The sequence below is a fragment of the Narcine bancroftii genome, chromosome 4, assembly GCF_036971445.1.
Source record: "Narcine bancroftii isolate sNarBan1 chromosome 4, sNarBan1.hap1, whole genome shotgun sequence".
Classification (NCBI taxonomy): Eukaryota; Metazoa; Chordata; class Chondrichthyes; order Torpediniformes; family Narcinidae; genus Narcine; species Narcine bancroftii.
In genome coordinates, this window is record NC_091472.1 from 77,048,677 (window position 1) to 77,075,096 (window position 26,420).

The following is a 26,420-nucleotide window of genomic DNA, read 5'->3' on the forward strand; positions in this document are numbered from 1 at the left end:
GGATCAGATCAAGTCCTATCAACTTGTTTGAGTTTTTTGAGGAGGTGACAAAGGTGGTTGATGAGGTTAGAGTAATGGATGTTGCATGCATGGAATTCAGTGGGGCATTTGACAACATCCCTCATGATCGGCAGATTCAGAGTGCAGATATATGGAATCAAGGTGACATGGTTAGTGCAAAGCTGTTGTAGCGCCAGCATCCGGGATTCGAACCTGGCTCTATCTTTAAGGAGTTTGTATGTTCTCCCCATATCTGTGTGGGTTTCCTCCCGGTGCTCTAGTTTCCTCCCGGTTAAGTTAATTAGGCATAATTGGGTGGCATGGGCCTGTTATTGTGCTTTATGACAAATTTTTTAAATGTTCTTAAATAATTAATAAATTAGAATCCATGGTGAGATGATAGTTTGAATATGAAATTGTCTGGCTCATAGAAGACCTTGGGCAATGATGTAAAGCTATTATTTGGGTTGTGGCCAGTGATGTTCCATGGGGAAGAGTGTTGGAACCTCTGTGGTTTGTGATATACATAAATGACGTAGATAAAAAGTAAGTGGGTGGGTTTGTAAGTTTGCAGATGATGAAAAGATTGGGGAGCTGTGGTCAGTGTTGCTTCATTTGTTTGGTGTGCCCTTCACTTTTGTTATCTACTGCATCTAATGCTCCAGTTGTGGCCTTCTCTATATCGCGGATACAGTCTGGGAGATCAATTTGTTGACTACTTCCACTCTGTCCCTGGCATTGGAAGGAATCTCCCAGTAGCAATTCTGTGGTCTCATGCTTGCCAAACCAAGGCCACCCATAAATTGGAGAATCAACACCTAATATTCTGTTTGTGCACTCTCCAACTGGATGACATTAACATCATCCTCTCCCGTTTCTGATAGGGCCCTCCCCTGTCTTTCCTATCCCTCTGTCTCCTTTCCTCCAGCTTTCTGCCCCCTTCCCTCTCCATTCAGAGAGCTATCCCCTCTCCCATCATTTCTCAGCTTTTTTCTCTTGTGCCCTCCCACTCATATCCACCTCTGACCCCTTGCCTATGGACCTGTGCTCCTCCCCCTGCCCATCACCCCACCATTTTATTCAGACGCCTGTCTGCTTTTTGCTCATACCTTACTGAAAGGCCCAGGCCCAAAACATTGGTTATTTTTCCTGCATAAAGAATTCAGCTTGACTTGCTGAGTTTCTTCAGCATTTTTGTCCACTAGTTCTATTCTCACTTACCAGTGGAAACCACTTTCTTACCTCTATTTTGTCTGTCCCTTTCTTAATTTTATATACTTTTATAAAATTCCCTCTCATTCTTCTGAATTCCAGTATAGATCATTAACTATAGTCCTGAGCAACTGATCTCTCCTCATTGGCCTATTAAGTTGGATAGTCAGAATGCTTTCTTCAGGACAGAAATGTCACACTCTACCGTGCATGTATTATAGGTGAGAAGGAGGAAGTTTAAGGAAAATGTATGTAACAAATAAAAACTTCTAGATAGACACTTGAATATGAAGGGATTGAGGAATATCTTTCAGAATTTTAGTTTGATTTGGCCATCATGTTCCTTTGCTGTACTGTCCTATTTCCTATATGTCTGAAACCTTGCCTGTTGTTGGTGAGGATGCAAAGATCTTTGTCATGGCCCCAACAATCTCTTCACTTGCCTCTTTCATTAACCTGCGATATATCCAAGCAGGCCCTGGAAATTTCTCCACTTCAATGCCATTTATGATGGCATCACATAAATATTATTTTTAATTTGTCAATTATGAAACTGTAATCGGCATGAATTAATGGAAGAGATGTCTGTAAATGTTTTTGAAGTTGTAAAGATAAACAGAAAAGATTTGGGAAAACTAGTTGGCATGGTATATTTGGACTTTCAGAAGGTGTAATGTGTTACACATAATTTTTGAGAATGAAATACTGTTGTGAATTGATGATTGGTTAACACAATCGTTAAAAAAAATCCTTACTGTTTTGTTGGGACGAATGAGGTTTCTCAGATGTTCACAATTATATAGGTGATTTGGATGACAGGACCAAATTTGAGCAAGTGGAAATTCTTGAGACTGGATGATATAAAGAATGGTGGTACTGTGGGCTATGAGGAGGATGCAGAAACATTTTGGCAGCTAAAGGTAGACTGAGTGGAACAGACAAATGTATGGCAGATGAAATATAACTTTGAAAAACATGCGGTCTCCTACTTTGGTGGAAAAAAACATAGTTTTTTAAATAGAGAAAGATTAAAAGGAGTATGTATTCAGACCAATGCTAAGTTCCTCCAGCAGTATACTGATCACTGAAAGTTGTCAACTAACATAGCAAACAATTAGGAAGGCAAGTGAATGGAATGTTGACCATTTTTCCAAGGAAACAATTAAAGAGGGTGCTGGTGAAACTGCAGTGTTCAGTCTGATCTTTCTACTTTTGAAGGCATGCTTTTTTAATTCCTGTGAAAAATGGGGATTGTACTTTGAGGCAGGTTTAATCAGACTCGTTGTACGTTCTCTGCAGTTCAAAATTGTAACATCAATGTAGGGTTGGTGTTTCCTCTGCCTGGCCTAGAATTAGGGCTTGGAGTCTCAAAACAGAGAATGGCCTGTTAAGTGAGATTTCTTCTCTTGACAGTGGTATTATCTATCCAAAAAAGCAGTCAAGGCTCATTCAATTAGTATATTCAAGGCACAATAAATTTTTCAATAAAACCAGTCAAGGGATGGGGGTGGATAAAGGAAGATGATGCTGAGATTAAAAGTCAGCCATGATCTGATTGAAAACCAGAACAGATATAAAGGGCTGAACAGTTGACTCCTGGTTCTCTTTCTTCTGAAGTCATGTTTTAAAACTATATAGAGCTACTTGTTATTGTATGACTTTTTTAAAAAAGGTTTTTAAAATTAAATTTTAAGTTGAGGTATGAACTAGAAAAGGTGGCAGAAATTACAATCCTGTTTTGATGATGTGGCTTCCTTCGGTCTAGCTGAAGGCTGGTGGATAAAATGTACAATGTTACTGGAAAGAGATACCACATTATTCTTAATGGCTTAAGTGGTTGATGGCTTAGTTTATAAGTATAACTTTGCAATTTTATTTTGTACTTTCACCCATCATTTGGCATCAAAGAAATTATGACCCAGCATTTTAGTTTATTGCATCTGCAGCAGAATAAATGCATATATTTCACAGCACCAAGAAATCAAATGATATTATTAAGTCACTTGCTGCATTATAAGTTATACCATAGTGATGTTGTTAAAAGTTGCCCGTTGCTCACATTGACAGTTCAGAGGGAGAGTCTTGAATGTGAATCTGCTGAATTATCTGCTACATCTTTTTTCCAAACTGAATGTTTAATCCTGCAGAAAACTTGGTGAATCACCAATACTCTTAATAGTTTGGAATCTTTGGGAAGAAGCCAATATTTACATCAATTTCTAAGATTATGTAAGTGTTTGCAAGGAGTCCTAAGTGTTATGTTAATACTTCCCATGGGTGCATGGAATTGTGGAAATGAAAGCAAAAAAAAAACAACTTTTTGATAATTGTGAATTTTTAATATTAATTATTAACCTCCTGAAAAGACATTAATTGCACTGTGACATGAATCCAAGAAAGAGAAAAACATGTTTTAAATTGTATTATATGGTAGCCACTTACTACTAATCAGTTGGATCACTTTCACTCTGTTAATTCTTGAAGGAAATCTGAATATATTCTTGGTCAGTAGATGTACGCAATACAGTGGACCACTCAAGACTTTATCTTTTAGTTTTTGAATCTTTTGCACAGGATTTTGTCTGTTCAGTGAGAAGTTAAACAATATAAACAGGGAATGTCTGTGGATTGATCAATTGTCAGTAGATATTTAACTGAAAAATAGAATTGTTATTAACATTGGCCCAGAAAAAGGTCACATGCCTCATTGTGAGCAAACCAACTGAGAAGGAATTTATACTAATACTAGAATTTATGCATTTTTTCCTTCCTATTAGTGAAAATGGGGTCAGATTCTATTCCTAATCATTATTTGCTTACCTTTCACTGGATGATTGCATGTGCATATGTGTGTGCACACACGCAGTTAAGTCTAAAGGAGGCGGAATTGAGCTAGCCAGTAAATGTTTATGATTTATGATTAGGCATTGGAGCAAGGTAGCTGAGTGGCTGAGGTTTTTCCATTTATTGATCTCAGTTGATAATAGAAGGCTCTGCAGTTAAAAAAAATGGACAATTAAATAAGGTGAAGTTGCTATTTATAATTTCATAAAATGTGTGCATATTTTGTTTCGCCGTAATCAGGAGGGTGATCATTATTAATGAAAGCAAAGAGGATGAGATTTCCCAGTAAAAAGCAAGTCTGTAAGCCAATGTTGTGAGACTAGAATTCAGATCCCACATAATTGCAAGAGGACTGGATTTTGCTAAGTGAGGCTCATTGTCCACAGTTGCTACACAAATTCCACACCCCTGCACTTACCTGGTTTGGATTGGAGGTCAAACCTGCTTGCGCAAGGTTGTGTTCAGCTCCAGGTTCTTCTGACAAAATTGCATTGGATAAGCAAAGTATCACAAACTTTGCTATGAAAAAGCTTATTTTAAATCAGTAAAATTGCTTAAATCCTTTATGCTTAAGCAAATAATATTATTGGCAATGCAATAAAGTATATTCTCACCTTATTTTTACATACCTTCCTCACGATTGTAAAATTTCCCTTGAAATTAATGAGTTTATGGATTGTGCAGCAGGCCTAATCTGTGCAGGCCCTGTCAGTAGGTTCCCCTGACTTAAGAGTTATGGAATACCAGCAAATTTCTGTCTTTAGGCTTCATATGAAGTCCAGGAGTACAACATACTAATAGTTTCATAGCCTGAATCTATATGTTTTCCACTTTAGTTACATGCTGATATAAAACAAAATAATATAGCTCCTAGAAATCTGAAATAAAAGCCAATTGTTCAGGCAGCTTCTGTGGCAACAGAAACTGTGTTTCATGTTGCCATCCTTTTATCAGAATAATTCTTAAAAACTGACCTGTGTAGTGCTGATAATTGAGTTACACTCTCCTGGCACAATCTTGACCAGGCCTTATCATGAATTTGTAGATTTAAATCTTTTTCCCATTTTTTTTTACTTATATAGTTCCTTTTTCCGCATTGTGTCTTGTAATTGTATATACATAGTAGTAATACATTTCTCAATAAATATATATTATTAAATATTCAAATGAGTTCTGTTCCGGAAATCTAAAATTCATGCCTAATTTCTTTTTTTATATATGATTTAAGATGATAGTATGAAAAAATAGTATTATTTGGTATATTGTATTTCTCTTTCATTTGTTCAAAAGTCAAGAAAAAATAACCTAAGAAACAATCTTTTATCCTCTTTATCCTGTTATTGTGTTAGATATCAAAGAAAGGATCATTTAAAGTAAAAAAAAATAAGTGGATTCTGCTTTAACATAATCTTAGCTATTTGGTAGTTATTAATTCCTCTTTCTATGTGAATTCTATCCCATATCTTGAATAAATGTTTTAAAATTGGTACTCCTTTCAAAGGTTCCTCGTTCCATTTATACAAAAAATGTTCTGGATTAATTTCTCCTATGTTATTCATTTCAATATCTACCCTCGCTGTCTTCTCCCCAATTTGATAACAGGAGGACAGAAATCTTAATTGAGCTGCTTTATAATAATTTTTTTAATTCAACAACCACAATCCTTCCTGATCAAATTTCCAGGTTAGTTTTTCAATAGCTATCCTTGGCATTTTATCACTCCAAATAAATTTTCTTACACTTTTATTTTCTTTGGCTTGGCTTCGTGGACTAAGATTTATGGAGGGGTAAATGTCCACGTCAGCTGCAGGCTCGTTTGTGGCTGACAAGTCCGATGCGGGACAGGCAGACACGGTTGCAGCGGTTGCAGGGGAAAATTAGTTGGTTGGGGTTGGGTGTTGGGTTTTTCCTCCTTTGTCTTTTGTCAGTGAGGTGAGTTCTGCGGTCTTCTTCAAAGGAGGTTGCTGCCCGCCGAACTGTGAGGCGCCAAGATGCACGGTTGGAGGCGATATCAGCCCACTGGCGGTGGTCAACGTGGCAGGCACCAAGAGATTTCTTTAGGCAGTCCTTGTACCTCTTCTTTGGTGCACCTCTGACACGAAGGCCAGTGGAGAGCTCGCCATATAACACGATCTTGGGAAGGCGATGGTCCTCCATTCAGGAGATGTGACCTACCCAGCGCAGTTGGATCTTCAACACCGTGGATTCGATGCTGTCGGCCTCTGCCAAAACTACGTTGGTATAGGAATGGGTAACGACTGAAATAAATATTGCAACCTCAGAAAAATATTCATCTTTATACAATTTACCCTTCCTATTAAAGTTTTTGGTAAACCTTTCCATCTCTTTAAATCTTCATTAATTTTTTTTTGTAATGGTAGATAATTCAATTTAAATAAATTATTTAAATTTCTATCAATATTCATTCCTAAATATTTAATTGCTTCCTTTTGCCACTTAAAATTCATCATCTGCTTACTTAATTTATAGGCATCACTTTACTCTTTCCTACATTGACTTTATAACCTGATATCAAACCATATTATGCCAATCGAACATTTATTTTCTTCAATGATATTTCTGGTTCTGTAAGATATAATGTAGCATCATCTGCTAATTTTATGTTCTCTATCTTCTATCGTAAAGCCGTTAATCTCATTATCTCTTCTGATCACTTCTGCCAATGGTTCTATAGCCAATGCAAAAAAAATGGTGATAATGGGCATCCTTGTCGAGATGTTCTTTCTAATGGAAAGGTTTAGATATTTGCCTATTTGTGACCACCTTAGCTTTTGGATGATTATACAAAGCTCTTAACCAATTTATAAAATCATTTAGAATTCCAAAAACATTCAATACTTTATATAAAAAGTCCCATTCTAGTCTATCAAACACTTTTTCTGCATCTAAAGCCACCGTAGTGTCTTTTCTTTCTGGGCCATATTTAATAAAATTATAAATTTAACTATATTGTCCACAGATCTTCTAGGTTTAATAAAACCAGTCTGATCCATATTTATTAATTTAGGTATATATTTAGTTAATCTGTTAGCTAATAATTTGGATAAAATTTTATAATCTGTATTTAATAATGATTTTGGTCTATAAGAGGTTGGTAATAACATATTTTTGGAATATCTGTTATTAATGCTGTTTTAAAAGATTCTGGTAAGTCGTTAGAGTCTCTCATTTGATCCAAAAATCCAATAAAAACACGAATTAACAACTCCTTAAATTCTTTATAAAACTCCGAGATAAACCGTCCTCTCCCGGAACCTTAAATCAAAATTTCATATACTTCAACATATGATAGTTGTATCCAATATTTTAATTGGTAATTTTTTTATTTATTAATATAGTTACTCCACTTGCCTTGGAATTAAATGAAGAAGCCAATACAGATCCAACCCAGTCTCTTTTTAACTTCCCATGTTCTATTTCAGTCAAATGAGTTTCCTGCAAAAAAGCTACTTTAATCTTTTTCATATAATTTAACAATTTTTTTGTTTTATTGGATTCTGAATTCCAATAATATTAATACTAATAAAATTCAATTTTCTTGCCATTAAGTACCAATATGAAATCTTTTGTCCATTGATCATCCCTTTCCCTCTCCTCTCACTCCCAGTAAAATAGCAGTATATGTTAAAATAACCTTAGTCAATCCAGGCATAAAATAAGAAAAGATAGAAATAAGAACCAAAGAAACCCCCACCCCACCCCGAGGCACATGAGGTTGTTATGTCTCTATTTCCCTAATCTATTCGAGATATGATCAAAATCACATTCATGCATATGATTTCGCAGTGGTTAGGCTCATGGCCCCCACTAACTCACTTGAATTACCAAACAATCCCTCATTGTATTTTTATCATAGATTCTAATTCTCTCATAGATCTTTTAAAATATATGTAGATTACTTAAAGGTTAAACCTTCCTCCCCATTTAAACTCTCTTGAAATATTACTTTTTTTTCCCAGTTACAGGAAAACTTTTTCCATCTGATAATACATTCAAGTATCAGCATCCACCTGTCTTGCTTTTTCAGGCACCTTTGCCTCATTAGGTACTGTGAAAAACCTATTTCTCCCTTCTGGAACAAAGACCTTCAAAACTGCTAGATACCTTAAGACAAAGGCATAACCTTTCTTCCATAACATATTTTTAACTGCATTGAATTCTTTCCTCTTTTTCAACAACTCAAAACTTGTATCTGGATTTTTAAAAAATTTTGTTCCCATTGTAAATCATGGTGACTGTCGTTCTTCTGCTTGCTTCACCGCCAGCTCTAAAATCTTCTCTCTTACATCGCATCGAAGAACCCTGACTAGTATTGGACATGGCTTCTCGTCCGGCTGTGACTTTAGTCTCAATGCCCAATGTGCTCTCTCAATTTCAATGTCTCCTTAAAATTCAGTCACTCCCAAAGATTGTGGAATCCAATGCTGTAAAAACTTTTTTAAAATTTCTTGTCCTTTATCTCCTTCTTTAAGTCCAATAATCTTTGTTGTTTCTTCCGCTGATGTCCTCTAAAATTTCTATTTTCTGCATTAACTGATCTTTTGTTGCAGCTGCTTCTGCTTGTGCCACTTTCATTTGCTCATTAATGCCTTGAATTTCAAATTCATTTCCTTTAATTTTCTCATCCATAACTTCAAATCTTTTATCCACCTGCTGCATCATTTCCTCAACTTTCTCCATAAAATTCTTGTTTTCAGCTACAATCTCTCCATATCTTTTTATTTCTGCCATTATAAACTTCCTATCTTGTTGTGAAGATTCCATGTTTTTTTTCATATCTTCTGCAGAAATAAATGATTCTTGAGTAAACAAAGTCTCCTGTTCTTCCTGTTCCTTGCCTGCTGGAGCTGGAGGTCTGTAAAGTCTTTCTTAAATTTGCCTCTATTTTTTTGTTCTCTGCATATGTGTGAGGAGTCACGCGTGCGCAGTCACATCTTCACCCGAGTCAGGTGACCATTGTCTGGAGGGACCCTGTACTGCTGATTCCTAAGTTTCCCCGGCTCCTGGCCTATCTCCCCTGGGTTGATCCTTCCTCAAGGTAGGCCTTTCTTCTTTATCTCAGTCTTTTTCTTGATCAGTTTCTTGTACTGTAATGGCTGGCTTTTCTTTCTTTGGTGCCATTTTAAAATGTTCTGTAGGTCTTCCAATACTATTACTTCTATTTTTCTTAAGTTTTGCTAACTTTTTTGACTCTTTTTCAACTTTTTTGAGGTGAGTAGGGATTTTCTGTCTAACCCCACGTCATCACGTGGCATGCCTCCAGCATGTCAGTCTTGTGCTTTCTAATAATGCTGTATGACCTGCTGAGTTTCTGCAGCACCTTTGTGGAGTGTACTAGATTCCAACATCTGTAGATTTCTTGTTTACACTCTATGGTTCAGAGGCTTTGACTTAAATTTAATGATATTTATAATAATGAGGCACATACTTTTTAAACAGTTTAAATTCTTTGGTAATTAATTGGGATATTATATATGATTTGGGGGCGATGGAGAAAACATTGTGAATATCTGCTGTTTCCACTTGAACCATCAGCTGGAATGTACATTTTCTATTATTGAACATGATCTGCTCCGAGGGAACTCCAGCCCTGTAATTGATTTCTCCTTCCATAAAGCTATTACATCTGCTGTGCAATATGGTTTTATTTTACATGTACTATATTTGTTGAGTTTTTAACTATTTTATCTGGTGTTGCATGCAGTAACAGCAACTTTAATGTTACAATAATGAGTTTGTTGTCGTATACATAAGTGTAATGTATATGTGCATAAACATTCTTACTTGCTCCAAAAAAAGTGTCGGTATTGGTTTTTTTTTAAAAAAGCAACAGTATATATTAAATAACCATATAGAAAGGGACATTCATATGTCCTGGACTTGTCCTTGTCTAGAAAAATACTGGAGAGAGGCTTTCCACACTTTGTCTACAATGTTTAATATAGATTTAATACCGAATCCTTTGGTGACACTTTTCGATGCAATGGGAGGGATTGAATCTTCTTTGACCTGGGTTCAGAGTCGTGCTATCTCTTTTGCCTCTTTTTTGACGAGGCATGTGATTTTAATTAAATAGAAGGATGCTGCCCCTCCTACTCATGATCAATGGTTGTGCGATATCATGTCTTGTTTTAATATGGAAAAGATTCATTATTCCGTTAATTATTCAGATATAAGATTTCAGATGCGATGGCATCATTTATGACTCTCCTTCTTATTTAATAATTTCACTTCAATGTAATTGAATTTTCTGACTCTGATCTTTTTCACATTTTTTTCTCTTCCTTCATTTTTCCTTTAATGTTAATCATATGTAGCATTTGCCAATGCTGTTAAGGAGGGGTATTGAGTTTTTTCTCTTTGATTTGTCTCTCCTTTTTTGTTTTTTCTTTCTTTTTTTCTCTTTTATCTTTTACTTTTTATTTCCTTTTTTTCTATTATTACCATTCTTTTTGTTTTAAAAAATTATTTAGATGATGAATTATGGATATGTTTTACAATTTACGATTGCTCTTGATATCCTGATTGTTTTATTAATTAAAAGAAACTATGCATATCATTTTATTATATTGTTTTAGTATTAAGCTCTTTTCTAAAATTAATAACAATATTTAAAAAAGAAATATATATAATCAATATAAAATATAATAATAAATATTCATAGTTATAGTAGTCTAAGAGAAAAAGTAATGTTTCAATAGTGCAGACTGGTATTTGTGGTGCCAGAGTAGTAATGATTAGGGAAGTAAGGGGAGGTTGCAAAGCCTGATAACCGTTGGGTTAAAAAAAACTGTTCTTGAACCGAGAGGTCCTGGACTTCAGGCTTCTATGGCAGGTAGCAATGAGAAGAAGTAATGGCCAGGGTAATGGTGGTCATTTATGATGTTGGCTGCCTTAATGAGGCAACACCCAACATAAATGCCTTAAGTGGATGGGAGGCGGAGCCTATGATGCAGTTGGCTATGTTTGCTACCTTCTGTAGCCTTTCACTGAAACCGATTTTGATGCTACCAGTTGGTATACTTTCCAGAGTTTACCTGGAAGAAGTTTCACAGATTTGTTGAAAATAAAAGTATTTGGTTGCCTCAATGTGCTGTCTCTAGGAGAGGTCCTCCAATATAAGGACTCGCAGGAATTTGAAGGTATTAACCTTCTCCACCTCCATCCATCAACGAGGTCAACTGCATGGCCTTCCCTTCCTAAAGTCCACTTTAAGCTCATTGGTCTTGTTGATCTATCACAAGATTGGGTTCAGCCCTTCATCAAGATATGGAAAAATGTCGGTAGGCAGATGAACGAATAGAGAGGGAAGGGGGTGGAGAGCTAAGGGGAAGAGAAGGGGGGAAAGGAGAGCAAATTAGCAGAAACCATAAGTTGATGTTGATGCCATCCAGCTGGAGAACGTCGAAACGGAAAAATCAGGTGGTGTTCCTCCAATTTATGGGTGGATGGTGGAATAGTACATGAGGCCATGGTCAGACATGTGAGTATGGGAGTGGGACACAGAGCTGAAATGGTTGGGCAATGGGATGTCTCTTTGACTTGTGCAGATGGAGAGAAAGTGCTCAGCAAAGTGACCTTCCAGTCTCTCTGATGTTGAGAATGCTACATAGGGAGCACTGGATGCAATAAATCAATCCTGCTGATTCACAATGAAGTGTGGCTTCACTTAAAAGGCCTGTTTGGGGCCCCAGACTGCGGTGAGGGAAGAGGTGTGGTACTAGCTGTGGCTACAGGGGAAAGTGCTGGGGGGTGGACACTATTAGTAGGGAGGGATAAATGCATGAGGGAATCATGGAGAGAGCGGTCCCTACTGAAGGCCGAGAGGGGAGGAAAGGGGAAGATATGTCTAATAGTGGGATCCTGCTATAATTTCTGGAAATTCCGGTTGGATGCGGACGCTAGTGGGGTGGTCATTGATCTATTGTGACAATAGGCAAGGGAAATTGATTTGCTCCATAACCAATCTCTCAAAGCATTTAATCATGGCAAATTTTAAATTCCACCAGCTGATCGTTGTTCATGCAAGTCACGTTAAATAACTTGCGTACAATGGATGTCCTTTTGAAGCAGATGGGGACCTCAGACGTAGTAGCATGTTGTAAAAAATATCTGCATAAAATCCAGTTAGTTGGTACAAGCAGATTTTAAGGATCTGACCAAGGATTTACCTTGTTGAAGGTTCCTTTTATATCAGTTTCAGAAAATGAGCAAACAGAATCACCAGGGATGTGGGAGTTCAAAGTGAGCTGAGAAGGCATTGAGATCGTTCAGAATAGACATATCACAGTTTATGCTGCTACTTGTTTTGCTTGAAAAGGATGTGTAGGTATGCACTCACTGCCACAGCTGCTGAACGTCCATCTCTGATTCCAGTATGGTCTGGAATTGTCTTTTTGTATTGGTAATGCCCTTACGAAAGTTGTACATGAACATCCTGTATGTCTCTGAATCGCCTGACATGAATGCCACAGATCTGATCTTCAACAATTTGAGGATCTCTTGGTCCATCCATGACTTCAGGTTAGAATACACCCAGATAGTTTTAGAGGGAGCACAGTCACCCATGCATTTTTTGAACATGGCCCAGTCTACTGACTGCAGACAGTCATGAAGCTGCTCTTTTGCCTCCCTACACCATCTCTGCACAGTCTTCTGTAGTAAATTATGAAAGAATGGCAGGAGCATAATCAAAATTTGTCATTAACCTCAAAGGGACATTGGGGAAGTTGGCCAAAAGTTAAGTCAATGAAAGGCTTTAAAGTGAAGAAAGCAGAGAAACAAACATTGGGAGTGGATTTATTATTAGTATTTCAAAAGATGGGATATACAGAATTATTTGAGATTTGTTTACTTATTGTCATGACAGATTTATATAATGGAAAATGGTTCATTGTAGAAAAAAAAATCCTCTGACAAGCTTCAAGTTCATTTTGAGGATCCTTTGGCTGACACCTTTTGTGATGAATGTGTAATACCATTTACTTCCATTTGAGGGGGTTCCTGTCCAAAGATGCCAAATCAATCTGATTGCTAATTTTTCTTCCTTGAAAACAATGCAAGCCCCACATTACAAAAAATAAAACATTGTTCTGTTAAAAGGGGATATCTATATTATCAACCCTTTAAAATGTCATATTTTTACAAAATTTATCAAGGTTACCTGATTTTTATATTAATTTCTGCTAAAAGTCATTCGAATTTAATTCAACACTAACTCGATATGTTTATTTCTACTAGCTGTTTCTACCAAGGCTTACATTTGTGTAAATATATTTTAATACTCACCTATGGCTGTTAAATAGTACATTTTCAGATTGACATTGTGAATTTCCAAAATACAGAGATTGTCTGTCTGAATAACCAGATATCTTCATTGCAAATTCTGATTTGATTTCCATGTTCTTGAAATCATGAATGATTTAAGATGATCTTCAAAATAGAAAATTGACAATCAAAACTCTCCCTCTTACAAAAAAAGTAAATCAGAGGGAAGAAATTCCAAGTTTACGCGTAGCTTCAAAATGATTCTTGCACTAGGTTGTTCCCAAATATTTGTCTGTTGTCGTTTTTTTCCTTTTTCAGCATTGTTAAGTAAAATGTTTACTAAAGCCTCACCGAAGAACTACAATTTTTTTTTTTAAAAACAGTCAATTCAAGTTACTTTTATATTTATTGATTTATATGTTAATTCCTTGCATTTTATATACACACATATTACTGCATTTAAACCACTGTGGACACAAGAATCATAAATGCTGGCATATCCATTTTTTCCCTTTGGTTTTAATGTGAAAAACATGTCGACAATATTTCAATAATTTAATTTGTATTCCTGAGGCTTAATTTAAGTTCTAATGGACAGATCAAAATTAATTTTGAAATATTTAATATTATTCAATCTCTATATAAAATTGCAGTAGAATAATTCCATATTGTAGACTCTATATATATATATATATATATATATATGTATAATTATCCTAAGTGTGTTGCTAAGATTGGTCAATGTCTCATTGAAACGATATATGTATATACAGTATCTTGGGTTCTTTCTTTGCATGCAGGAGTTCATATCTCATTGTAAACGTTACAAAATAAACCAACTATTAAAGGCAACAGGAAATTGATACAGAAAAAGGCCTTCAACCTTGAAATGCCATGATTATACATCATCTGGTTTAGTTTTTGGCTTGCTGCTTTGTACATACCTAAAGTCCTGTACTGACAGCTTGCGTTAGAGATCAGTGCCAGCAGCTAGGAATTTAGATGATGTGTGATTCTTGTCAGTAGCAGTGATTATCAGAAACTGACAGCTGTTTTTTAAAAAAAGAGGCAGACATCAAAAGATTCTAATCATTTGGTTAGGTCAACCAGTGTTAATTTTCATAACTTTGTTTTTTTTTCCCTTATTTCTTAGCCAAGCCCAATCCCGAGCCCGGTTCTGGGGAAAAAGCCAAATGCTACTCAATCACTGCTTGCTTGGTGCAAAGAAGTGACAAAAAATTACAGAGGAGTGAAAATCACCAATTTCACTACATCATGGAGAAATGGATTAGCTTTTTGTGCTATCCTGCATTATTTCCGATCAGACTTAATGTAAGTGACAAAGGTAGCTTAATTAATACAAAACTTTGTACTTGAGTGTCATTTATTTGCAATGAAAGTCAATAGTGTGAAACAGTGGCATTTTCTATTACATACCACGCCTGTTTGAAATCTTGATGATAAAAAAGTTGATGGGGCAGAGGTGTGCAAAGGGTGGGCCACTCCTGCATCTGAAAATGAATTGGGTAGCTGTCAATGTTGAACTACATCTCTTCTTGAAAATGTGGGTTTTTTTCCACTCCAGTGAGAGGAAAACATTTCATTTGCATACCTGTTTCTTTCCTCTGGTTTTGCATTGCTAAAACAATCTTAAAATTTCTTGGTGTTAATCAGTGTCCTAGAAGTATCTTCCAGAAATTCACAAATGAAATGTATTGAAATTCAAAAGACAAATCTTTTCTTTTTATAAATGCTGATAGCAAAGGATTACTGAATGTTAAAATTGGTTTAAAAGGCGAGCCTCTGGTGTTTATCTCTTTACTTCACTGTAAGTTGAATGCTTTGGGGAAAAATGTAATTTTGTGGTTACTTTTATTTTCCACTCTACCTGTTTTGTTGATTGCTTTACAGTGAAATTACAACTTACTATATCATGTCACCATTTGTATATTTTTCCTTGCCATATATTTTGCACTATTTTAAGTACAATAAACGCTAAATGTCTAACACATTATTATTTATCTTTTTCCCCTTATTTCAGTGACTACAAATCTCTGAATCCTCAAGATATTAAAGAAAACAATAAAAAGGTAAGAATAGCTGCAGAAAATGATATGATTGCAATTTCGGCTTCACTAGTGCTCTTTTAGTAATCCCTGGGAGGTGAGGTTGTTTTGTAAGGTTATAATTGCTGCTCACAGAAATAATCTCCCCTGCCGTTTTATCTGATGCATTATCAACTCTGTTTGCATTGGTCACAAAGATTTTAAACCTTGTGGAAGAAGGTCTCTGTAACACAGATATATCTTGCTGTGGCTTTCATCTATGTATCATGGAGCAATTTTTTAAAAGGAATTTTCAGAGAAAACATCTTTTATATAATGATTTATGCGTTGGATTATTAAATGTGTGACAATCTGTTTTGAGGCCTGTCTTCAACAGATTTTATTCTTTGTGTAGCTTATTTCTCCCATCTTCTTTTGCCTCTTGTTTGAGAGTTAAATTGAGTATTTTAGTTGCTTCCTGCAGGTTTGTTTCCTGTCTTCTCACAGTTCTGACTGATAACCCCTACGGCCCCTATTTGGAATGAATGCATCATGAAAATGAATGCCTGTGTATAGTACCATACAAATGCATAAAGTTTCTGACATTTCCTCCTTCTAACCAATTAACACAACATCTCAGAATGAATGAATGCTTTCTTTGAGGCCAAAGTCTTCCTCCTTTCTCTCCATGAAAATGAAGTTGCAGGTGATCGTTGCAAGGGCATTAGAGGTTAAGTTGAAGGAGGAACTTTTGTGGTATGGGTAGTACTGGGTCAGATCATATCTTCTGTTTCAGTTCATTGAAATTAAGAGCAAGTGCATTTTAAATTAAGACTCTAGCAGATGTATATCAATTAGAAAATAAAATGTGTTTACTAAGTCTTGAGTGTAATTTCTCACAAGCAAATGGAATCAACTTGCAATCTAATCTTGGTTAATAGATTGAAAAATATTTGGACTTTCACCAACCCTGATGACATTTTGATGGACAGCATTTGATATCGGTCAGTTAGCCTGTGGCAGGTTTTCAAAGTGTATTAAAAAAACTGAATGTAAAGCTTGATTTATTTTTGCATGTCTTTTTGGAAATTGTACAATTGAACCCATTTTGAAGCAGAGTTTGATTATATCAATTTAATTATTTCATGGTTTGAAATATGAATGCTGATATTCATCTTTGTTTTCTGAAAATGCCAAATTTAATGTAAAGATTTAAAATGGGAGAACACGTAAAAGAATATGATGTATTTAATGCTTATACCTTGATTTTGGGGAAAAAAAGTTCTACTTAAACTATAAAAGGGTATAAATGTGTTACTAGCATTACTTTTAAACTTTTACAGATTTTAATTGGTCTTATCTATCAGTGTTACCAAAAAAATCTTACCTTTCCGAGAAGTTTTCTCAAAAGCGATGCTAACACAGTTAACAATAAATTGAATTGATATGATGCCTTCAAAATATTCTGTTGTGTTTCGCAGGATTGTTATCAAACTTTCTTTTTTTCTTTGGCTTGGCTTCGCGGACGAAGATTTATGGAGGGGGTAAAAAGTCCACGTCAGCTGCAGGCTCGTTTGTGGCTGACAAGTCCGATGCGGGACAGGCAGACACGATTGCAGCGGTTGCAGGGGAAAATTGGTTGGTTGGGGTTGGGTGTTGGGTTTTTCCTCCTTTGCCTTTTGTCAGTGAGGTGGGCTCTGCGGTCTTCTTCAAAGGAGGTTGCTGCCCGCCAAACTGTGAGGCGCCAAGATGCACGGTTTGAGGCGTTATCAGCCCACTGGCGGTGGTCAATGTGGCAGGCACCAAGAGATTTCTTTAGGCAGTCCTTGTACCTTTTCTTTGGTGCACCTCTGTCACGGTGGCCAGTGGAGAGCTCGCCATATAACACGATCTTGGGAAGGGGATGGTCCTCCATTCTGGAGACGTGACCCATCCAGCGCAGCTGGATCTTCAGCAGCGTGGACTCGATGCTGTCGACCTCTGCCATCTCGAGTACTTCGACGTTAGGGATGAAAGCGCTCCAATGGATGTTGAGGATGGAGCGGAGACAACGCTGGTGGAAGTGTTCTAGGAGCCGTAGGTGGTGCCGGTAGAGGACCCATGATTCGGAGCCGAACAGGAGTGTGGGTATGACAACGGCTCTGTATACGCTTATCTTTGTGAGGTTTTTCAGTTGGTTGTTTTTCCAGACTCTTTTATGTAGTCTTCCAAAGGCGCTATTTGCCTTGGCGAGTCTGTTGTCTATCTCATTGTCGATCCTTGCATCTGATGAAATGGTGCAGCCGAGATAGGTAAACTGGTTGACCGTTTTGTGTGCCCGATGGAGATGTGGGGGGGGCTGGTAGTCATGGTGGGGAGCTGGCTGATGGAGGACCTCAGTTTTCTTCAGGCTGACTTCCAGGCCAAACATTTTGGCAGTTTCCGCAAAGCAGGACGTCAAGCGCTGAAGAGCTGGCTCTGAATGGGCAACTAAAGCGGCATCGTCTGCAAAGAGTAGTTCACGGACAAGTTTCTCTTGTGTCTTGGTGTGAGCTTGCAGGCGCCTCAGATTGAAGAGACTGCCATCCGTGCGGTACCGGATGTAAACAGCGTCTTCATTGTTGGGGTCTTTCATGGCTTGGTTCAGCATCATGCTGAAGAAGATTGAAAAGAGGGTTGGTGCGAGAACACAGCCTTGCTTCACGCCATTGTTAATGGAGAAGGGTTCAGAGAGCTCATTGCTGTATCTGACCCGACCTTGTTGGTTTTCGTGCAGTTGGATAATCATATTGAGGAACTTTGGGGGACATCCGATGCGCTCTAGTATTTGCCAAAGCCCTTTCCTGCTCACGGTGTCGAAGGCTTTGGTGAGGTCAACAAAGGTGATGTAGAGTCCTTTGTTTTGTTCTCTGCACTTTTCTTGGAGCTGTCTGAGGGCAAAGACCATGTCAGTAGTTCCTCTGTTTGCGCGAAAGCCGCACTGTGATTCTGGGAGAATATTCTCGGCGACACTAGGTATTATTCTATTTAGTAGAATCCTAGCGAAGATTTTGCCTGCAATGGAGACAACGTGATTCCCCTGTAGTTTGAGCAGTCTGATTTCTCGCCTTTGTTTTTGTACAGGGTGATGATGGTGGCATCACGAAGATCCTGAGGCAGTTTACCTTGGTCCCAACAAAGCTTGAAAAACTCATGCAGTTTGGCATGCAGAGTTTTGCCGCCAGCCTTCCAGACCTCTGGGGGGATTCCATCCATACCTGCTGCTTTGCCACTTTTCAGTTGTTCGATTGCCTTATATGTCTCATCCAGGGTGAGAACCTCATCCAGCTCTAGCCTTAGGGGCTGTTGAGGGAGCTGGAGCAGGGCGGAATCTTGGACTGAGCGGTTGGCACTGAAAAGAGATTGGAAGTGTTCTGACCATCGGTTGAGGATGGAGATCTTGTCGCTGAGGAGGACTTTGCCGTCTGAGCTGCGCAGCGGGCTTTGGACTTGGGGTGAGGGGCCGTACACAGCCTTTAGAGCCTCGTAGAAACCCCTGAAGTCGCCAATGTCCACGCTGAGCTGGGTTCGTTTGGCGAGGCTAGTCCACCACTCATTTTGGATCTCCCGGAGTTTGCGCTGAAGATGGCTGCATGCGCGACGGAAGGCTTGTTTCTTCTCTGGACAGGACGGCTTTGTAAGGTGAGCCTGGTGGGCAGCTCGCTTCTTTGCCAGCAGCTCCTGGATTTCCTGGCTGTTTTCGTCAAACCAGTCCTTGTTTTTCATGGAGGAGAAGCCCAGTACCTCTTCAGTGGATTGCAGTATGGTAGTCTTCAACTGATCCCAGAGGGTTTCAGGGGACGGGTCCGTGAGGCGGGTTGCATCGTCGAGCTTTGCTTTGAGGTTTGCCTGGAAGTTTCCTCTCGCTTCGTCTGACTGCAGGTTTCCAACATTGAACCTCTTTCTGGGGGCTTTATTGTTCCTGGGCTTTGGCTTGAAGTGAAGGTTGAGCTTGCAGCGAACCAGCCGGTGGTCAGTGTGGCATTCCGCGCTAGGCATGACCCTGGTGTGGAGCACATCTCGTTTGTCACTTTCTCGCACCAGGATGTAGTCCAGGAGGTGCCAGTGTTTGGATCGGGGATGCATCCAGGTGGTCTTAAGGCTGTCCCTCTGCTGAAAAAGTGTGTTTGTAATGACAAGCCGTTGTTCTGCGCAGAGCTCCAACAGGAGGCGCCCATTGTCGTTGCACTTGCCGATGCCATGCTTGCCCAGGATTCCTGGCCAGGTTTCTGAGTCTTTGCCGACACGAGCGTTGAAGTCGCCCAGGATGACAATCTTGTCGGCTGTAGGGGTGCGTTGGATGAGGTTGCGCAGGTCGGTGTAGAACTTGTCCTTCCTTTTCTGCTGGTTCCGCCTGGAGGGTTGGAGCATAGACACTGATGAGGGTGATGTGACGCTTGTTTTGAAGGGGGAGTCGCATGGATATGATTCGGTCCGAGAGGCCTGTCCGAAGGTTTTCGAGTTTGGAGGCAATGAAGCTCTTGACCATGAAGCCTACACCAGATAGGCGTCGTTCATCCGAATGCTTGCCAGACCAGTAGAGTGTGTAGCCCGCGCCGCGTTCTTGGAGGCTGCCTACATCTGCCAGGCGGACTTCACTGAGAGCGGCTATGTCGATGTCAAGTCTGAGGAGTTCATGTGCAATGAGGGCAGACCGACGTTCAGGTCGGTGGCTGTCAGCCTTGTCTAGCATGGTTCTGATGTTCCAGCATGCTAGCTTGAGTTTGTGAGCATCTTTTGAGGGGGAGGACGTGGAGGGGGAGGACGTGGAGGGGGAGGACGTGGACCTGTCCTCGGGCCTGCGCAAAGGAGCTTTTAGGTGGAGTGCAGTGCGCGCAGTACTGGCCCCACCCTTTACACCCATGGTTCGTGTGCCGTGGCCAAGCAAGCTGGGACGTGGCAGCGAGGTCCTTGGGTCGTAGGTTTTATATCGGAGTGGCCTTCTCCTATGCAGGTTTCTTACCCGGGCTGGAGGGGCCTGCCTCCCCTCCTAGGTCGGTCCATAGTTTGATATTAGTTATCAAACTAACATGACACCAATCCACGTAAGAATGATATTAGAGCATAGACTTAAGAAATGTTAATTTTTAAAGAACATTTAAAATGGAGGAAAGAATATCAAAAGGAAGAGATGTTTTGGGATATAGATGTTTAGAGACATGGTGGCTTAGCAAATTATTAAACCAGGGACATTGTTTGTAGAACATTGATGAAGGAGATTCAAGAAATAATGAAGAACTGAGGGATCAGAAATATCAGAATCTGGTTAATTGGGTGTCAGTGCAGTTTAGAAAATATTTGGGTGGTGAATAAACTATAGGACCATGGAGAGTCAAATTTGGTCATATTTATGGCAAATGCAGAAATATATAAAAAGAAAAAGAGTGGCAAAGATAAATGTGGATTCCTTGGAGCTGATATTCCAGTGTGGAACCAAATTTGTGTGCTACCAAACTTTTCTGATTTTTAGAATACATCCTATGGATTGGAAAATAACAAATCTAATAACGTTATTGTAGAAAAGGGAAAAAAATTATAACTGAAAGCCAGTTAGTTTGACATGGATTAGTAGGAAAATCTTTTAGCAGGGCATTTTGTAAAGCATTGTATGATTAAGTAGAATCCATGTTGTTTAATGATGAGAAATTGTGTTTGTAATTTTCTGTAAGTAAAGTAGGAGTTGGGTGAAAAGTGGATGATGATTGCTATCCAAAAAGCATAAAAATTCTACTCCGCCTAGAACCAGCCACTCAGTCTAATACCATTCAGTAAAGTGATAGAATTGAACTGTCAACTAGCACCTATTCACGATCTACTTGGGACTAAAACTGACTTACGTGCTCTTTGCTGCTTTGGATTCTGAAGTGGTTCAAACACTTTTCCTTAATCAATGAAAGGCTTTGATAATGCATTGAAAACTGGTGAATTTGATCATCAATATCTGTTTTGCCAAAAAGTGGTTCTTAAAACATGAAAAATGATTTTCCAGTGTCTCTCCATGATCTTTTATTGTCGACACAGAAGGGGCATGTAGGAAGAAGTTTGTTTTGCACATGCAAAGTATAAAGCCTAACTGCTTGAAAGATTCAGGGAAAGCATTGGTGTGGTTTGGAGTCAGTCTCAGAATGCATACAAATGATGTCACATACCACAGTTTGGACACTGGGGTTGGGTCAGCCTAGGATCTGGAATGGTGTCTCTTTGGATTAAATGGCTTTGCTTTTGTTCTGAAGTTTGTCTCCATTCCCTTGGAAATTGTTGAAGATGAATGAAACAAGGATTCAAGAAAGATTGAGGAAAGCATTGAGGCAATGAGGCAGCTTTGTTTGACATCATGCTTTGCTAAGAGTCATTCTATTGTAGACTCATCATGGAACAAGTCATGATTGAGACAATTTCTGTAGGAAACTTCAATTCCGGATGTTCCATTTTCCCTCCCAGTTGATCAACTCAAAGTTTTTAGTGAGATATAGAAATGCCTTGTATAGTGGCAGATGCTGCTCCCTGTATTTCGGTTTGGACTTGTAATGAAAATGGTGCCCACTGTGCTTCTGGATAGACAAAATCAGGAAGCAGCCCAGCAGGGAGACCTGTTTGTTGTTACTGTACCACAATTGTACTGATTTTGAAGATGGTTATTATTATTGCACATTTGAGATTCCCTGGCAAATCCTACTCTTCTCAGATTAGGGTAATGAAGCTAAGGATTTGTGACTGAATATCTTCACCGCTAGATTTTAGGATTTCATCGGGGATACCATCTGCTCCTGATTCCTTGTTATTTTTGAGGTGGGCAATAGCTTTCTTGACTTACTATTTATCAGAAGTGGCAGCAAGACTGGTCATTTTAGGTTAGGGTGAAGTGGACCTACACCAAGGGCAGTGTCACACTAAAATCCTCTTCACCAATGCCCAGATAGGGTTTTGCTGGGATCCCTTAGTTCTGAATTCTGATCCAAGCTTAGATCTAAGAGATGAATTTCTTTTTTTTTATATAATTTTTTTATTTTTCACACTGTGAGCCATATCAACCAAAATATGTACAAATATTTCCCTCTTAAATATACACTGTGGCATTTTCTTCCCCCTTTTTCCCCCCCCTACCTTCCCACCCCCCTCCAAAACGAATAAACATTCAACGTATGCAATACAATAAAAACATTAAACAATGTCATCACACCATGAAATATAAACAAGAAAAATGTGTCATCTACTTTGACACACTGGATCAAGTCATTTTGTCTTCTTATCATTTTAGGGGGTGGAGGTCCGAGGCAAGCCCTCTCTGTTATGTTCCATGTATGGTTCCCAAATTTGTTTAAATAATGTGTCTTTATTTTTTAAATTATGTTATTTTTTCCAATGGAATACATTTATTAATTTCCATGTACCATTGCTGTATTCTCTTCTGATTTCTAAGTTGACATTATACATTTTTTTGCTACAGCTAAGGCTATCATAATAAATCTTTTTTGTGCTTCATCCAGTTTGAGGCCTAATTCCTAACTTCTTATATTACTTAGAAGAAAGATCTCTGGATTTTTTGGTATGTTATTTTTTTGTGATTTTATTTAATATCTGATTTAGATCTTCCCAAAACTTTTTCACTTTCTCACATGCCCAAATTGCATGTACTGATGTTCCCATTTCCTTCTTACAGCGAAAACACCTATCTGATAATGTTGGATCCCATTTTTAAAAACTTTTGGGGCATGATATATAACTTGAGTAAACAATTATACTGTATCATGCGTAACCTTGTGTTTATTATATTCTTCATAGTTCCAGAACATAACTTTTCCCATGTTTCATTTTTTATCTTTATGTTTAAATCCTTTTCCCACTTTTGTTTGGGTTTATTGCTTATTTCATCATTTTCCTTATCTTGCAGCTTGTTGTACATGTTCGTTATAAATCTTTTAATTATCATTGTCTCTGAAATCACATATTCAAAGCTGAGTAATCTCAGTCTGTTTCCCAATTTATCCTTTAAGTAGGCTTTCAGTTGATGGTATGCAAACATTGTACCATGAGTTATTCCATATTTGTACTTCAATTGTTCAAATGTTAATAAATTATTTCCCAAAAAACAATGTTCTATTCTTTTAATTCCTTTTCTCTCCCATTCTCTAAAGGAAAGATTATCTATTGTAAAAGGGATTAGCTGATTTTGCGTCAATAATAATTTTGGTATTTGGTAATTTGTTTTTTTCCTTTTTAAGTGAATCTCCTTCCATATATCGAGTAAATGATGCAATACCTTCTCCCCTATTTTATCTAGCTCTATCTTAGTCCAATCTGGTTTTTCCCTTGTCTGATAAAAATCTGATAATTACCTTAATTGTGCTGCTCTATAATAATTTTTAAAGTTTGGTAACTGCAAACCACCTTGGTTGTATCTCTTTGTTAATTTATCTAACGCTATCCTCGGTTTCCCCCCTTTCCTTATTATTCTCTTTAGTTCATTGAAGAATTTCTCTGTTAAGGGAATTGGTAATGATTGAAATAAGTATCGTATCCTTGGGAAGACAATCATTTTAATGGAAATTTACCCTCCCTATCAACAGTAGCAGTAATTCTTTCCAATGTTCTCAGTCTTCCTGCAATCTCTTTATAAGTGGCTGGTAATTTAATTTGTACAAGTGGCTTAAATTATTATCTAACCTAATACCTAGGTATCGGATTGCTTGTGTTTGCCATTTAAATGGTGATTCTTTTTAAAATTCTGTATAATCCACATTACTCATTGGGATCACTTCACTTTTATTTGCATTGATCTTGTACCCTGATATTTCTCCATACTCCTTCAATTTCTTATGTAGTTCTTTTATTGATATTTCTGGTTCTGTTAAGTATATTATGATGTCATCTGCAAATAAACTGATTTTATACTCCTCTATTTTTATCCCTTTCATTTTATTTTCTTATTAGTTCTGCCAATGGTTCTATTGCTAAAGCGAACAGTGAGGGAGATAGTGGACATCCCTGCCTAGTTGACCTATTTAATTTAAATTGGTTCGATACATATCCATTTCCTGTTACCATCGCCAATGGTCCATTATATAATGCTTTAATCCAATTAATATATTTTTCTGGTAGATTGAACCTCTGTAATACTTTAAATAAATAATTCCATTCTACCCTGTCAAAGGCTTTTTCTGCATCTAAAGCAACAGCCATTGTTGGCATCTTATTTCCTTGAACTGCATGAATTAAATTAATAAATTTATAGACATTATCTGCTGTTCGTCTTTTCTTAATAAATCCAGTTTGATCTTGTTTTACTATTTTTGGTACACAGTCGGCCAATCTGTTTGCTAATAATTTTGCTATTATCTTATAATCTGAATTAAGTAGAGATATTGGTCTATATGATGCTGGTGTTAGTGGATCCTTCCCCATCTTTGGTATTACTGTAATTATTGCTGTCTTACATGAATCTGACAAGTTTTGTGTTTCTTCTATCTGGTTCATTACTTCCAGGAGAGGAGGAATTAATAACTCTTTAAATGTTTTATAGAATTATATTGGGAATCCATCCTCTCCAGGTGTTTTATTGTTCGGCAGCTTTTTTAATATATCCTGTACTTCCTCTATTTCAAATGGTTTTATCAGTTTGTTTTGATCCTCTTCTTGCAATTTCGGCAGTTCAATTTTAGCTAAAAACTCTTCTATTTTATCATCTTTCCCCTCGTTCTCAGTTTGGTATAATTGTTCATAAAATTCCTTAAAGTTCTCATTAATCTCCATTGGATTATATGTAATTTGTTTGTCCTTTTTCTTTGATGCCTCTGGCTCACCCCCCGCCCCCACCTTTTAAGTTGCCAAGCCAATATTTTGTGTGTTTTTTCTCCTAGATCATAATACTTTTGCTTTATTTTCATTACGTTCTTCTCCACCTTATATATTTGTAATGTTTCGTATTTTTTTTTGTCCACCAATTCTCTTCTTTTTGTTATATCATCCCTTGTTGCTAGTTCCTTTTCTGTACTTACTATCTCCCTTTCCAACTGTTCTATTTCTTGATTGTAGTCCTTTTTCATCTTAGTTACATAACTTATTATCTGCCCTCTAATGAAAGCTTTCATGCATCCCATAATATAAATTTGTCTTTCACTGATTCTGTATTTATTTCAAAGTACGTTTTAATTTGGCGTTCAATAAACTCTCTAAATTCCTGCCTTTTAAGTAGCATGGAGTTTAACCTCCATCTATATGATCTTGGTGGGATGTCCTCCAATTCTATTGCTAATAACAGGGGTGAATGATCAGATAGCAATCTAGCTTTATATTCAGTTTTCCTAACTCTCCCTTGAATATGGGCCGACAACAAAAACATATCAATCCTTGAGTATGTTTTATGCCTACTCAAATAATATGAGCCATAAGTTTCATTTCCTGCATTGATTTAACCATAAATTTGGCCACTTTATTTCTTATTGCTAGTCTTTTGTCTAGTTTTATCCAACATTGGATCCAAATTAAGGTTAAAATCCCCTTCTATCAATATATTCCCTTGGTAACTACAATCTTCAAAAAAATACCTTGCATAATCTTTTGATCCTCTTCATGAGGTGCATATATATTCAGCAAATTCCAAAATTCTGAATATATCTGACACTTCATCATTACATACCTCCCTGCTGGATCTATTATTTCCTCCTCTATTTTGATTTCCTCCTCTATTTTGACTGGTACATTTTTATTAATTAATATAGCTATACCTCTAGCTTTTGAATTATATGATGCTGCCGCTACATGTCCTACCCAGACTCTCTTTAATTTATTATGTTCCACTTCAGTTAGATGCATTTCCTGCACAAATGCTATGACTATTTTTTCTTTTTTTAGTAAATTTAATAGCCTCTTCCGTTTAATTTGGTTATGTATTCCATTAATATATATAGTCATATAATTCAAAATGGCTATCTCATACCCTGTTTACACCTCATTTCCTCTTCCTCACCACCACCATCCCCCTTTTCCCCATTTTCATCTCTCAGTTTTCCCTTT

At 37.6% G+C, this 26,420-nt stretch overlaps 1 protein-coding gene across 15 annotated transcripts in view; it reads left to right on the forward strand.

Moving 5' to 3' along the window:
• The window catches only part of ehbp1 (EH domain binding protein 1), a 561,098-nt gene that overhangs the window by 261,542 nt on the left and 273,136 nt on the right, over window positions 1–26,420 (forward strand). For all 15 annotated transcript variants that reach the window (XR_011355819.1, XR_011355820.1, XM_069931681.1 and 12 more), the window contains 2 exons: window positions 14,498–14,676; window positions 15,386–15,434. Coding sequence is in view for 13 of the 15 variants with exons in the window: in XM_069931681.1 (XP_069787782.1) it covers window positions 14,498–14,676; window positions 15,386–15,434 (228 nt within the window). In the remaining 2 variants the exon portion in view is untranslated. The remainder of the gene's footprint in view (window positions 1–14,497; window positions 14,677–15,385; window positions 15,435–26,420) is intronic.